This window comes from Monodelphis domestica, chromosome 1 (genome assembly GCF_027887165.1).
Source record: "Monodelphis domestica isolate mMonDom1 chromosome 1, mMonDom1.pri, whole genome shotgun sequence".
Taxonomy (NCBI): Eukaryota; Metazoa; Chordata; class Mammalia; order Didelphimorphia; family Didelphidae; genus Monodelphis; species Monodelphis domestica.
In genome coordinates, this window is record NC_077227.1 from 176,175,959 (window position 1) to 176,192,776 (window position 16,818).

The 16,818-nt window shown below is 39.9% G+C and overlaps 2 gene segments (V, D, J or C); both read left to right on the forward strand.

Annotated features, from left to right (window-relative positions):
• TRAV18.2 (T cell receptor alpha variable 18.2) overlaps positions 1 to 16,818 on the forward strand; it is a 311,022-nt gene that overhangs the window by 171,622 nt on the left and 122,582 nt on the right.
• LOC100030207 (T cell receptor delta constant-like) lies at positions 432 to 16,262 on the forward strand. The segment is given in 5 exon segments: positions 432 to 3,162; positions 7,966 to 8,244; positions 10,745 to 10,780; positions 12,173 to 12,286; positions 12,550 to 16,262. Coding segments are annotated over 4 exon segments (552 nt in total).

Consider the following 16,818-nt stretch of genomic DNA (forward strand, 5'->3'; position numbering starts at 1 on the left):
ATTAGTCCCTCCATGAGAGAGAACTTCCCACAGTCTTGAAAGGCTGAAATTCCTTAGGGAAATGAGAAACCCTAAAAGGAAAACCTTTCCCTGCCGAGAGAGTTGATTAAATTCTATAGATTGTCCTGTTGGATTTAGTTTAAGAAAATGTCATTGTATTTGGTAGGCTATTCCAGAGTTCAGTGTTGGCAGATAGGTCTTTTACATCCACTTAAATAAAACCCATTTCTGAGTTAGGGTTTTTGACTGGGGACATTGTATTTGAGACCAGTGGAAAGTTAATGCCAGAAGTAATTTCTTTCCTGCTTAGGAAGAAGAAAGAAAGGCAGAAAGGCAGAAAGGAAGGAAGGAAGGAAGGAAGGAAGGAAGGAAGGAAGGAAGGAAGGAAGGAAGGAAGGAAGGAAGGAAGGAAGGAAGGAAGGAAGGAAGGAAGGAAGAAAAAGAAAGGAAGGTAGACAGACAGAGATAGATAGATAGATAGATAGATAGATAGATAGATAGATAGATAGATAGATAGATGCCATCAGAGAGGATATTTGCTTTTTGAAATGAAAGGAAGAACATCATGCTACTGTGTTTATAGTCATAATGTACAGCTATGGAATGTGAGAATTGTATAAAAAATTTAAAATAATCTAATCCAGTTCCCTCATCATATAGATAAGGAAATTGAGATCCAAAAAGCAGAAAATGACTAATCTGAGATCATAACAGCAAGTCAGTAGCAAAATTGATTCTAGAACCAGACTTCCAGGCCTGTGCTCTTTTTGGAACATTACATAATGCTGTCTTTACACTCAAAGACCCTATAAAACTGGGAAATCAGAGCACGTTCATGTTAACTAGTCTATTTTCAGATTATAGAAAGCAACACAAAAGCAGTATCTACCATGATCAATGCTTCAGAGCCCTTCTCACCTAAAATGTTACCTCTATGAGCCTAGGGAAGTTAGCCAAACAGCTTAGCAGCAGGCACCCAGCTATTAAACTTCACTTTAGAACAGACCCCAATTTGAATGTACAGCCTAATGAGCACTGATGATTCCTGGAGGCATCTGAATCATGACGAAAGTGTCTGGAGACCTAAGGGAAAGGGAACGGATGTTGTTCATTGCATTAGACAGTCGCTGGCAGGAGGTTATCCATTATAGTAACCTAGCTGTTTGGTTCATCTATTGCCTGAGGACCTGTGAACAGTCCACACAAAGTAATTGTACTTTAATGCTAGGCCATTTTTAGAGCAGGAAAAGTCCAATGAATTGGGTCTCCCCTACTGATCCATAGCTGGAGTATCCCAGGAGAAAATAAAGATTAGAATGAGCTATGTTTCTGTGGGAAGGCTCATGGTGACATTAGATAGATACCCACTTCTCTGCAAAGAGAGTTTATTAAACTGAAGATAAACCCATTGTATTTATATTAAGAAAATATCACTGGGATTTGGCAGGCTTGTCTCCGAGCATGGTGTTGGCAGACAGATCCTTTACATTTTTTTCAAATGTTCCTGAAATAAGAATTCTGGCCCAGGACATTGTAACCTGGAAGGCAGAGCCAAAGGGGCTGGAATTCTCTTCATTAGTGATAGGTCCAAAAGGAATTTCTATTCAGCAAGGGCAACCCTGCCATCTTCTGTATGCCTGGATTTCTTGGTTGATACTATAGCTGAGAAGAATGAGTAAGCCATTCAGACTGGTATACAAAAGTGTCTTCACCTGTCTGATAAATAGCAACCTTTTTAGATCAGAGGGCCCTTTAGTTGCCTTTACTTCTATTTGCTGAATCTGATGATCCTCTCTTAAGGAACAGAAGGAAATGCAATACATAGGAGGAAGGAAAGAGACATAAGAGCAATTAATTGCTATAAGAATGACTGGGGTTGGCGAATTGCAGCTGAGAAAGAAGTAAATATTTGGCTTTTCTGTTTAATTCATTTCCACTTGGAAATGAGAATTACTTGCATCAAACATTTTAGTCTATTACTTCAGGAGGTTGGAAAGAGAGGAAAATGATGGTTTCCAGCCTTGCCCAATGGAGCTGATCCACATTACCCAGAGGTACCATCTTCTCCACTGGTTTTCTCTTGGTGGAGACATATACTTTCTGGAGGGATGGCATATGAGGTAACAAATTTCAAACTGAAGGAATGTGAAGTCTGTGTTTCTAATCAAATCTTTCACCCCAGAGAGATTTGTGCAACATATCAACCCCTCATTTAACCACTAACATTCCCTTCCTGGACATCAATTTTTCAGTAATGGAACAAAATGTGACCTGAGTGGCCTTTGAAGTTCAATTTTCCATATTCACTGAAACCTCATGAGACTTGCATCCAAGTCCAGATGCCATGGAAATTGTTTTCTTAATGCTTTCTAGAAAGGGTTGTCTCTGCCAGGCATCCATAACATATAAGTGAAGAAAAGCACTCTCCAATAGGAATAATTTCCTGATTTCCTTTCTAGGCTCTGAGTTTAAGTGGAAAATACTTCACTTGGCCCAGTGAATCATAAAACAGATCCAAACCCAAGATGAGACTCTGTCTGAGTGATTTGGAGCAAGAGGAGAGATTTGCAAGGAAATGGAGAATAGAGAATTAGTTTCTAATGGAAAAGTCATCCCTGTGACCCAAGAGAGTCCTATGCACCAGTGTAAAAGATAGGACATATTTCTAAATCATTCCATCCCTGGCTTTTCAACCACTTAAAAAAATTCTCTTTTTGTCTACCTGCCAACTATATTGGCTCTTCTCTGGTTTCCATTCCATCAAACTGACAAATAAATTTCCTATCTTGAAAGGTAACTACAGGGCAAAATGTCACCCTCATCTTACCCTGCTTCTCAGCCCTGCTTTTGTGATCCTCTCACTGTGAACTCCATGTTCAGCATCTCTAATGACCTCTGGCACTAAAAGTGGGGATAACTTCAAAGGTAAAAGAGAATTTATTCAACCAGACCCTGGTCTCAGTGAGGGTGGTTTTGTAGTTCCCTAGCTCGTCTGGTTTCTTGGCTGAGGCTCTGGACTAGCTGGGGAACTGGCACAGATGTTCTTGCCCAGGGCTCTAAGTCAGCAGTGGGCTCGTTATGTGCATGGCTGTATAGCAGAGTGCTCCTGGGACACCCGAGCGATATATTTTGGAAATGGTACAGAGCTGTCAGTAGAGCCTGGTGAGTTACAGTTTTTGTATATTTCTTAGGTTAATTTCATCTCTCTCCATGGTGCCATTTTCCTTATTTCAATGGCCACATTCCTTTGGAGAAAGTTACAGGAGATGGTGAGCTACAAATTTAAAACAGGATAGAGAAGAAGACAGTAGGGTAGGTAACTAAAGGCTCTCTGTTGTTTTAGAAATCTTCAGAGAAGCCCAGAAAGCCCAGACAAAAGGAAATGGGAGAATTATGACCCTGTTATCCAGCGATCGAGACAAAGCACACACATACACACACACACACACTCACACACCCCTTAGTGCCAGTTCTCCAAAAATTTACCATATGTGTCCCCATCCCACTGGCCATACTAATCTAACTTTAAAACATGTCCTACGCTTTAGAGACCATTGGGGAAATGCTGTTTGACATCATATGGAATATATTTGATATTTGAGATGAAGTTGAATCCATACTTCCCCGTAACTTTGAAATCTTCAGGCACAGTACTACAGAAAACATCCTATGTATACTCAGTACCATCAGTAATACAGCAGATCAGTATTTCTAAGCTGCCAGGCAAATAAGCAAGTTCAAAGTGAAGAGAATGTCTATTGGAGTGTTCTGTTTGACAGCTTACTCTTAACCTTCAATTGATTTCCATGAAAATGGGAAAGGCCAAGAGTAGGATTGTAAATTAGAAACAAATTATATCTTTAAATGAGCAAATGTGATTCTATTGGGGATGGGGGGAGATTAGAAATTTCCAAAGAAAAAATTCAGAGCACATTTCAATTCCACACAATTCAATCGAATTCAATTCACCAAATATTTATTTTTTACTCATTGTATACAGGGCACTGTTAAGAGTCAGCAATATTATGAGTGAAAAATAACACAATCCTTTTACCTTTTAAGAATTTATAATTTAAAAGAGCAGTAAAAAAGACACAAAAAATAAGTATGATACACAGTAGAATGTTACAGAGGTAGGTAATGGCCCCAAAATGACTTTAATACAACTTCAAAAACTACAAAAAAGTCCATGTCACAAAAAAATCTTAAGAACCCCTTATGTTGTTTGTACATATGAGCATAGATTCAAGACTTTTGGATTTTGTTTTATTTTCATCCAATTAAAAAAATCTGTATAATAAACATGATGTCATATAAGTGATTATAAAGACTTTTTAAACTTTTCAACTATTATTTAGTTGAAAATTATTGATTAATTTCACTGATTGATTCAATTATTATTCATTGATTTGTCCTGACACTAATCAAAACAGAATTGATACAAAATATTGTAGCAAACCAGCATACTATAATCAAATTCAGCATATTGACAGTATTCGATTATTTACTGTCATTTCCTGAGTTTACAGTTAAAAGCATCAACCTCTTCTAATATACTTTAAGGCTGCCATGCAGAAGAGCAATTCCATTTTTTTCTGCTTGGCTCCCAAAAGGCAAAATTCATATCAATGGGTGGAAAATTCAGAGAGACAGATTTAAGCTTGCCATAGAAAAATTATCTTAGCCTTTAGACTTCTCCAAAAGTAAGATGGACTATGTTGGGAGGTGATGAGTTCCCTCTCTTGGGAGATATTAAAGCAAAGGCTGAGTTTGATGTAAAGGGGATTCTTATTCAGGTACTGACTGGACTAGATGGCTTATGGGGTCCTTTCCAACCATGTGTGATTCTGTGGCTTGTCTCCTAAGCTAGAATCAAGAATCTCAGATCAGAATTCCATACTTCAAGTAAAGTGGAATTGCTATTGACTTCCCAAAACTAAAGAATGTTCAAGCTTAGATGTCCCAACTACTTCGTTTTTGTTGATGAAGGAAACGTGTCCCACAGAGGTGAAATAAATTTCCTACGGTCACAGTAGCAGAGATCAGACCAAAACCCAGGTCACTTTATGCCCACTTATGTGCTCTTTCCATTACTTTAGGCCCAGGAGATCTTTGCTTAATAGCTCCAGTCCAAAGGAAATCCAAGCATGCTCTCATCAAGCTTATTTACAAAGTGTAAAGAATCTAAATCCTTTTAGTTCTCCAGCAACCTTTAACCAAAGTAGATATGAGAATATGCATCATTGCAGCTGCATGATCTTAATGGATTTTTCCTTTATTAATTTAATTACCTCTTCTCCCTCATGAGATCTTCAATCTGGATCTGAAAGAGACCTCAGAAGCCATCTAATCTAATCTTCCTCAATCAGGACACCACATGTCTGGCATGGATATGACCACAGTCAAGATAGGTTATTGAGGACAAACCAAGAAACTGCTAGAATTAATAGAAAATGCATTACACATGAGGAAACTGAGGGTCCATAAAAACCAACAAAAATATATTTCAGTCTAAGATAAAACCTGGGAGACTAAAGTGAAGTATCTCTGCTGAGAAGGAGTGAAAAGAAGACAGGGTAGGGAAGGGAAAGATTGGTGAGCAAGGAAGAAAAACAGAAAGTCATTTGTCATGTGTGGTTTCCAGCCGTTAATACTGGGGTTGTCAGTTGGTTTCAGCTAAAGCAGGGAAAGGTGAGGGATTTCCCATGTAGTACTAGTGTTTGAAAGCAGGTGCTAGGAGAGCACAAAGGGGGGTGGGGGGATCCTCACCCTTTAATGATAAAGAGCTGATGATAGCAAGGTGGACTTTTAAGAACTTCCCTCTTGTGCTCACTATAAAGGAGAAGAATATCTTCCCACTAAAATTTTCAATGGTGAAGTCTCAAGACCAGGCTGACAGAGGAGTGAGGAGCCTATGGTTAAGGTCAAGATACAAGGGCTACCCAATAAGGCCTCCTTCTCTGACTCACTGCTCTGAACAACTGGTTCTCTAAGAAGAAATTCTATACTTGACATTTAAATGCATTTAAAATGCTGCCAGCTATATTGGCCCTTCTCTGGTATCCATCCCACTTAACTGGAAAGATAAATTTCCTATCTGGAGAGCCACTACAGGGCAAAATGTCACCCTCATCTTGCCCCACTTCTTAGCTCTGCCTTTGTGATCCTCTCAATATAAACTCCTTCTTCAGCCTCCCTAATGGCTTCTGGCACTTAAAATGGTGGTAGCTCCAAAAGCAAAAGAGAATTCATATAACTGACCCTTGATCTCTGTGAGGGTGACTTATAGTTCTCTAGCTTGTCTTGTTTCTTGGCTGAGACTCTGGGCCACCAGGGGAATGGGCATCCAGAGCCCTAATTCAGCTATGGGTTGCCTTTCTTTTGCTGAACTTGTCTACCCTCTCTGGAGTCCAATGGTTCCCAACCATGGTCACCATAACTTTCACTCAAACTTATCAGCCATGGGCCAGGCTCAGAATGGCACCATCAGCAGAGCATTTTTATCTGCACTATCCAGTATCCCATGGCTAATTGGCTTTGATGTTGTTCAGCTGCCACAGAGAACACAACTAAGGACTCCAGAAGATAATTAGGTAGAGTTCTGCCAAAAGCAGAATGATGGATGGCTTCTATATCCTGTATTCCATGGCAATGGGAATGACAATGCTGAATCAGGATATTGTGAGTAACATAATCATCTCCTCATTAGCCATATAAATATGACATTGATGATGATAATAGCTGGCATTCATATAGTGCTTTGAGATTTGCAAAACTCTTCATATATTATCTCATTCTACTCTCCTAACAGTCTTGTGAAATTGGTATTATTATTATCCCCATTTTACAGATGCAGAAACTGAGGATCAAAGAGGTGAAAGTGTCTTGCCTAGGGTCACATGACTAGTAAGTGTCTGAATCAGGATTAGAACTCAGGACTTCTTGACCCCAAGTCCAAGAGCATTTCTTCAGAAACTTATAAGCATAATTTTATGACAGGCCTTTTTCACAAAATACACAGTCATACTTTGTCCTGCTCTCTCAGAGTCTATACATTTGTAGTAAACAAAATGATGCAGAAAGAAAGACAATTAGTCTCAATGGTCTCACCCAAAAAAACAAGAAATGTCCAATAATTATAACAATGCACCTTCCCATGGTGTTTTACGATTTATAAAACATTTTCCTCATAATGGCCCTGTGAGATAGGTAGAAGAGAAAAATCAAAGTCAGAGAGGTTATACAATTTGCTAAGGATTACACAGATAGTAATAAGTTCAAGTTCAAGAACTTGGATTCAGGGTCATCTTATACCTAACTCTACTCTACCTCCTTGACAATGCAGTGAAATTTATGTCAACACTCCATCTCTGGGCTCTGGGCATTTTTACTGGCTGTCTATTGTGCCTAAAAGCTCTCTTTCTTCATCTCCTGGCTTCCCCAATTTTCTTCACATCTCAGCTAAAATCTCACTTTCTACAAGAACCTTGTCCAGAACACCCATAATGTTTGTATCTTCCCACTGTTGGTTATCTCCAATTTATCCTGTATATATCTTATTTGTACACAGTTATTTCTATATTGTCTCTCCCATTAGACTGTGGGCTTTGAGAATAGGAACTCGGTTTTTGCCTTTGTTTCTCAGGCACTTAGTCAAGTGCCTGGTGTACACAGGCATTTTAATTAAGCACCAGGTGCTAGGAGACAACTTGATTTGGCATTCACTACTCCATTCCCAATGTATTACATTTTATTTTACAAGAAACTAAACATGCAGCTCTGAGTTGCATCTCTTTTTGCTTCCCCTGTCCATTCTCTCAAGTGCTCAGGAATCAGCAGATGGATAGCAGTGGTGAGAAAAAAATAAATCATTGATAGAAAATTGATCTTCAGGACTGAAGTAACTGTGCCCGCCATGATGCCATGGGTAGTTACTTTACAGAAAAGGCTTATTATGTTTTTCAGGATTCCAAGAAACTTCTGTACCATCAGTCTTTGTCATGAAAAATGGGACCAATGTGGCATGTCTGGTGAAGGACTTCTACCCCAAGACTGTGGAAATACAGCTTCATCCAGACAACAATCCATCAGAAGGAGTCGTTGCTACTGCAGATGGGAAATTCAGTGCTGTCAAGCTTGGCCAATATAAAAAAGATTTGGATCAAATTAACTGCACCGTTTGGCACAACAATAAGGTCGTGGTGGCTTCTTACAAAGGGTCCTATTCCAATTCCAAGATTTCAGGTATGATCTCAGGCAAACTAGGTGTTGGAGAAGGTTAAGGAAAGTAATGGAAGGGAATATTGAACTTACTACTTCCATCCTTGAGATGATGCCATGCTGGAAACTAGTCATGATTAGATAAGGATTCTGGATTCAAAAATCTTGTGACTGAGTGAAAAGGGTAAATAGCAGGAGAGAAAGCTCAAGTACATGGCCCCAGAAAACTCATTTCCATATCACTAGTTCAGACACCAGAAGGAAATCCTGGTACAATGTGAAAAACAGTAGACAAGAAGACCTAGGTTTGAGTCCTAATTCCGACATTTACTTCATAAGCATTGCACTTAGCCTCAGTTTCCTCATCTGTAAAATGGTGGAAATAATGCTCATATCATTGTAAGGAAAGTGCTTTACCAACTATAAAGCATCCTATAAATGTGAGTTATTATTTTCATCTCTGCTATGACCCTCTACCAGCCAATCAGCCCTTTCCACATATCTGTCTTTTTCTTTGTTATTGAACAAGACTAATGGCCTATGGGGCACTGTTCAATCCAGAATGAGACTGATCCCCAAAAAGGAAGCAGCCCAGCCTGTGCTGGCCCTCAGGTTCTTATGAAACTCCTTTAGAAGCTCTGCTTTTATGGAGTCAACATAACTCTAAATGTTGAAATCATGATGCAATGGAGAGCATTGGTCTCAAAGTCAGCATAAAGGCACAGTTTTCCATATAGAAAGTGCTTTCCTCACAACAACACTGGATGGTAGGTAGTAAAATTATTGTTCCCATTTCACAGATAAAGAAACTGAGGTAAAGTGTCATTCCATTTGGTATTCAAACAGTCTTCTGCCACCAAGTCCCTACACAATATTGTCCTATCTATGTGACTGTGGGCAAGTCACCTCAATATAATTGAGTTCAACAAACTTTCACCAAGGACTTATTATATGCAAAGCACTATATACACAGAGTTGAGAAATGATACCATCCCTCATCTCAAGAAGCTTACAGTCTACTATAGGGTTAAGACATTACCATGAATGAATATAATTCAAGAAAGAATGTCATAGCGTCTAAAAGAACTGCAAAGTACTCTGGGAAGGTTTTGAGAAATGAGATCGCTTCAAGATGGGGAGATCAGATGCAAAGGTAACACCTGACCTGTGCCTTTTAGGAAAAGAGGAAATTTAGAAGAGGAAAGATACTTTATTCCAGACATAGGGAATGGCTTCTGCACCCATAGAAGAGGAAGGAGATGTCAGCATGAGGCAACAAAAGTAGAGTTCATGAATAGGAGTAATATGAAACCAGTTTGGACACCTGGGTTGGAGGGTTGGATGGCTAAAATGCGCAGGAGGGCCTTAAATGTCAGCCTAAAATGTTTGTACTTTTCCTATAGGTAATAAGGAATCATTGATGATTCAGAGGTGATTCTTAACTTTTGCATTAGGAAAACAATATTTGAATGTGAGGCAGTTAGATAGTGCAGCAGATAGAGTACTAGGCTTAGAATTATGATGAGTTTAGGTCTAGCCTCAGACACACTTACTAGCTGTGTGATCCTGGGCAAGTCACTTAACCCTATTTGCCTCAGTTTCCTCTTCGGTAAAATGAGCTAGAGAAGAAAATGGCAAACTACTCCAGTATCTTTGCCAAGAATACCCCAAATGGAGTCGCAAAAAGTTAGGCATGACCAAATAACAACTATTTGGCAGGAAAGTAGTAATAAAGGAGAGGGAGACTAGAATTAAGGAGTCATTGGGTTACAATAAGTCAGGTAAGAGGACCTAGACCAGGATGATAGCAATGTGTTAAGAGAAGGGATACATGTGAAAACATGTGGGGACAGAACAGGGACTGGCACATAGCATGCCATGGAAAGCTCTTTGTAAACCTTAAACTGTTTCTATAAATGCCAACTGTTGTTATTGCTCTGTGCCTAGAGTCAGGAAGGCATGAGTTCAAATCCAGTCTCAGGCATTCACTAACTATGTGGCTCTGGGCATGTTACTTAATCCTGTTGACCTCAGTTTCCTGATCTGTAAAATGAGCTGGAGAAGGAAATGGCAAATCATGCCAGTATCTCTCCCAAGAAAACCCCAAATGGGGTTGTGGACATGAAGAGTTGGACATGACTGGAAAAACAGGAAGTGAAGGAAAGGAGTATAAATTACTTTTTCTAGAAGGTTAGGAATGAAGTAGAAGAGAAAAATAGAAGATAGCATAGTCAGGGAAAAATTTTATAGGCTAGGACAGACCTGAACATATTTTTAGGAAGTGATAAAAAGGCCAGCAGAGAGGCAGTGACTAAAGATGAAAGAGAGAATGATTAATAGAGCAAGCTCCCTGAGGAGATAGGCAGTTTCATGGGCACTCGACCTCATTAGGCCTTGTTTACTTTGTGTATAAATTTAAGGGGTTGGATCAGATGATCCCTTTGAGCTGTGAAATTCTGATTGCCATGGCTAGAAGTAGAATATAGAGCTGCTTATTTTTTTATTTCATTTTTTCCAAACCTAGGGTCACCACTTCCCAAAGAGTGCTACAAACCTACAGGTAAGTTCAAGTAAAATGGGGGCAAGAAATATGGAAGGGCAACATCTGGGTAGCTCAGTGAATTGAGAGCCAGGCCTAGAGACGGGAGGTTAGTCCTGGGTTCAAATCTGGCCTCAGACACTTCCTAGCTGTGTGACCCTGGGCAAGTCACTTGAACCCCATTGCCTAGCCCTTACCACTCTTCTGCCTTGGAACCAATCAATATACAGTATTGATTCCAAGATGAAAGGTAAAGGTTTAAAAAAAAAAAGAAATATGGAAGACCAAAATCTGTAGCTCCCATGTGGAGTGAGAGGGGGACCAAAAAGAGTAGAAATTAGAGGACAACAAAGAAATTTGACCTAAGAAATATGAAAACCTATAGTGATCAATCCCCAACACATACTTGGCTAGCACTTTCAAAATTTGTATATACTTTACATATTGATATTATTAAAGCTAGTATTTATAAAGTATTTTATAAATATAATCTTGTTTGATACTCGCAAGAACCCTGAGAAGTAGGCTCTATTGTTCATTCCATTTTACAGATGAAATTGAGATAGACAAAGGTTAAGTGACTTACCCAAGGTCACACAGCTAGTGTCTGATACCCTATTTGAACTCAGATGTTCATGACTCAATACTCTAATGGAAGGAAGGAAGGAAGGAAGGAAGGAAGGAAGGAAGGAAGGAAGGAAGGAAGGAAGGAAGGAAGGAAGGAAGGAAGGAAGGAAGGAAGGAAGGAAGGAAGGAAGGAAGGAAGGAAGGAAGGAAGGAAGGAAGGAAGGAAGATAGATAGATAGATAGATAGATAGATAGATAGATAGATAGATAGATAGATAGATAAGAAACAACTTGTATTTCATTTTCTGTACGCAAGTTTTCCCACAGCCGAATTTAAGCTCCTTAAGTGCAGAGAGTTTCTTTTTCTATCTCCAACACCTACTATGGCACCTGGTACATAGCAAACACTTACTAAAGGCTTATCAACTGAATGCTTGTTAAAAAGGGAGCCAGCAGTGAAAAAAGCATTGGATTTAGAGTCAGATAACCTGGGTTCAAATTCTGCCTCATTCACTTATTGTCTATTCACTTGACTTTTCTGTGCCTTGGTTTCCCTATCTGTAAAATGAGGGGATTAGATGAGAAAACCTGTGAAGCTCCTTCCGAATCCATAGACTCTGACATCCCTCAAAAAGCTCCTTGGACTGTCTGCGAGTGCGAATCTCAGAAAAGCTTTCAATTGGGTTAGATTTCTGGAATGTTGCCTCAAGAGCATGTTTGATTACTAATAGGGAACAAAAAGAGTGATTCAGGGCAGAGGAAGGTCAGTTTCACTGTCATGTGCCTTTATCTGGTCTGCAAACTAGTCATCTCCAATGTTCTTCTCCTAACTTTCCTCTTCCAAAGCACAAATTGAGAAAGTGAACTTGCTGTCCATCACCCTGCTGGGGTTCCGAGTGCTGCTTGCCAAGAGCATCGCTGTCAACTTTGTCTTGACCATCAAGTTTTTTCTACTCTAAGGTGAGAATAAAAATCAACCACACTCCTCACCTCTTTTGTACCCAAACTGAAGTTCTCCTTCGTTGCCTCCAAAGCTCCCATCCCTTGCTCCCTTCCCTTCTTCTGGCACACAAACACTTGCCCAAGTATTCCTAATCCTAGTTCCTGACCCTTGGTTCCCCAAGCTTCTGCCCAGTGGCATTGGGTTTACCTAATACTTTTATACTTTCCATCAGGCTACATTAAGGTACTTCCAAAAGACTAACCATTCTCCTTACTTCCAGGCTTGGAGTAAGACAACTACACTTCAGTTAAAAAAGAAGTAAACCAGGAACCCACTGGATGTTTTCCCTTGACTTCTCTTACTGTGATGCAATAGCTCTTGTTGATGACTATTTTGACTGCCACTTTTGCTTTTTCCTAACTGCTTTTGCTTTGGAAAAAAAAATTATACCCAAGTCTTTTCCCTTTTTTTGTAAACCCTTGCTTTCCATCTTAAAATCAATACTGTGTATTGGTTCCAGGGCAGAAGAGCAGTAATACCCAATGGTTTTTCAAAGCCAGGTGGTTGACTCTATGTACTGACATGTTTCTGTAATTTCCTTGATAGGAATGGAATTGTTTTGTCACTTTGGCTATCAGACTCAAAAAGTATGTCCCCACTCTTCTGACTTCCTCTACCTCCAGAGCATAAACCAAGGAAGGAGAGAGAAGAGAAAATCCTGCTATGTCCCAAACTCCACAACCACTCTTCCCAGTGTGCCCATCTTCTCTGTCCTTATCTTGACAGCCACAAAAGACTGAATGTCAGAAATTCCTTTTTTTCTAGAACTCTGGATCTAGAAGAAAGGACATTTCCACCAACTCCTACTTGCAGTATGAATTCTTTCCTCCAACAACCCTGACAATAATGGTTTCACCTCTACTTAAAAGCATCTACATGAGCAGCTGGGTAGCTCAGTGGATTGAGAGCCAGGCCTAGAGATGGGAGTTCCTAGGTTCAAATTTGGCCTCAGACACTTCCCAGCTGTGTGACCCTGGACAAGTCATTTGAACCCCATTGCCTAACCCTTACCACTCTTCTGCCTTGGATCCATTACACAATATGGACTCCAAGAAGGTTAGGATTTTTTTAAAAGTGTCTAGTGATGAGGAACTAACTCATTAATTCAGAAGCCAGTCTATTAGAGATAGCATGGATTAGTGAAGAAGGAGCAAGGGTGGTCAACAGAGCATCAGAGTTAAAGACAGGAAGAAGTGGGTTTGAATTCTGACTCAGATACTTACTAGCTATGTGACCCTAAACAAAGGTCACATTTAATCAAATTCCACTTCTATAAAATGAGGGAGGTGGACTCAATGAGCTCCAAGATCCCTTCCTGCTCTAAATCTATTATTTTACTAAATATTATTATTTCACTTTGATGTAGCTATAATTATTAGAAAGTTTTTCTTTACAATGAACTGAAATTTGCCTCAGTTCACTTGATGTTCTCCACAGTTCTTCCTAAAAGGTCTGAAAAGAATAAATATCATCCCTTTCCCATGTAACAGCACTTCAAATATTTTAATAAACCTAGAATTCTCCTTACCCCCAAGTCGTTTCTTCTCTATGCTAAATATCCCCAATTCCTTCATTCCACCTTGGTTTCTAGTCCATTTCTATTTTTTCCTCTATCTTTGCATTCTCAGAACCAAGTACTGTGTCTGGCACATAATAAACGCTTAAATGTTTGTTGACTTGACTTGTGGATTCTCATTCTACTGGTCACCTCCTCTGGACATGTTCCACTTGTCTAAGTCCCTCCAGGGGAGAGTAGAGTGGAATCTCCCATTCTGGACACCAAATGTGTGTCTGTTAGTGTAGTCGATGTCTATGGTCACTGGTCTGGCTGTCATGTCACACTGTTGAATAATACTGAGCCTGCAGCCCACTAAAACTCTTCTTTCTATCCTAGGACCTTTCGATTTGCTTAGCTCTTCATAGAGAAAATGGCATAGAGCCTCCTCCTTCCCACTCTCTGAACATATGACATTTACCCAAACCTCAGGCAGACATTTGTCTTGGTGTTTCAGATTCGAGGCTGAATGGGAAAAGAAATGAGAACCGAGGGTCACAGTAGCCATGCCCAGGTTCACGTCATTACTGACATTCTCCCTGACAATCTCTGTTTTGGGGACAGGAAGAACTAGAGATTGTTTCTGGGTCTAGATTTTCAGACAATAGATTCTAAATACCAAGATGATTTGAGAGAAAATGGGTCCTGATTCTTTAGCCTATGATATTAATACACCTTCTGCAGTTTCTCTAAGATGCTGTCTCTACTATCATGTACCAAAGGGTGTTTTTTGTTTCCTGTTCCCTGGGGTTCTAATCATTTGAAGACCACAGCAAAAAGGATGGGGTGGGTCTCTAAGCTTGCTCATCTCACCGCTAGTCAGGCTGAATGAGAGCTGAGAGCCCCCAGGTCACCCCGCAGCTTCCTGAGACCCAGCCCACAGATTTCCTTCTGGTAGCTGAAGCAGCAAGATCACTTGATATGGCCCACAAGTTGCTGTTTCCCCAGCCTCAGCAAATTTGGGCTTCTTTCCAACCACTCTGATTTCAGAGTCTCAGAGACTGAGTCATGGTTTTTAAGAAACCTCAGTGGAGGATAATGGGAAAAGAAAATTTTCTGGCTATCAGTAAGAGTGCAGGTACCCACAAAAAATCATTTTCTCACCAAGGGTCTATACTCCTGAATTAGGTCTATACAGCCAAAACAAATGGACCACAGAAACTCAAGACCATCTAGAACAGAGGTTTTTAATCGGGGATCCACAAAGGTCAGGGACAAATCTCAAGAGGTCTGTAAACTTGAGTACGGGAAAAATCCACCTTATTTCACTAAGCTTTGGTTTCTTGAAATCCTATGTACTTTATTTTATTTTATGTGTTCCAGAAGTCCATAGACCTCATCAGACTGTCAAAGGAGTCCCTAACCCAAGAAAGCTTACAAACCCCTCATCTAGAGCATTAATACAAATCATTCAGCCCAGGCAACTCGGGGACCCCATGATTGCTATGTCTTGAATTAGAAAGAAATATTCTCTAAAACATATTTACAGAGCCAGTTATGTAGCAGAGTAGATAGAGTGCCAAGCCTTGAGCCAGGAGGACCTAGGTTCAATTCTGGCCCCAGAAAATTCCCAGCTCTGTGACCCTGGGCAAGTCACTTAATCCCAATTAACTAGTCCTTGCTTTAAGGGTTTTAAAAAAAATAAAGTATATTTACACTTGTTATAATTGCCCTGGCAGTAGCTTCAGCAGCAAGAACCAGAACTGAGATAACATCTAAAGGCTGATAAATACTTCCCCCATCTTATCTCATTTGATCTTGCACAACAACCATGTGAGGGAGACCTTACTGGGCTCTTTATCCCCATTTAACAGATAAGGACACCAAGACTTGTGCCCAAAGGCACACTGCTTTCCCAAAATAGTCAGGATTTAAAGAATCATCTTCATTGCCATTTGGGTGGGCCAGAGGAGGAAGTACCCAACAACATGAAGGAAAGATATGGAACTCACATTGTCACAGGAAAGCAAGAGTGTTAAAATCCACTTATCAAAAGTCCCAACCTTGAGTTCTTTCCACTATTGTAAGTTCCCTCCCTAAAATAAAGAAAGAGGGGGCAGCTGGGTGGCTCAGTGGATTGAGAGCCAGGCCCCAGAGATAGGAGATCCTGGGTTCAAATCTGACCTCAGACACTTCCCAGCTGTGTGACCCTGGGTAAGTCACTTAACACCTACTGCCTAGCCCTTACCACTCTTCTGCCTTGGAGCCAATACACAGTATTGATTCTAAGACAGAATCTGGTAAGGGTCTATAAAAAATAAAATAAAATGAGAACAGAGACTGGCTATCTCAACTGTTTTCAACCAAATAATTAATTTTACTGCTCTGTGGTTCATCTTAACTATAAGAACTGGCTTTGATTTTTCAGAGAAAAGCTCCTTCCCATATGACTTACAACTTTAAGTATCTTATAAGGTACAGTTGGGTTGTCCCAAGGTCCAATAGGTTTTCTCTTGCTTCAAAATCAGTCTGCTAGCATTTATTTTTTTTAATGCTTACCTTCTGTCTTATAATGATACTAGGAATAATTTCCAAGGCAGAAGAGCAGTAAGAAGTGGGCAATAGGGGTTGTGACTTACCCAGGGTCACAGAGCTAGGAAGTATTTTAGGTCAAATTTTAATCCAGACCTCCCATCTCCAGGTCTGGTTCTCAATCCCCTGAGCCACCCAGTTGCCCCTCAGTGCCACTGTGCTGGACACTGAATATAAAGAAAGGCAACCGATAGTCACTTTTCTATTGATAATCAAGGCTCTTATAATCAAATTCAGAGGTTCTCAAATGTTTTGGTCTTAGGACTCCTTTCTACTCTTCAGAATTATCAATGACCCCAAAGATTTTTTGCTTGAGTGGGTTATAGGTATGGATATTTGCTATATTAGAAATTAAAACTGATAGCATTTTAAATATCTATTCATATTGGAATAAAAATAATT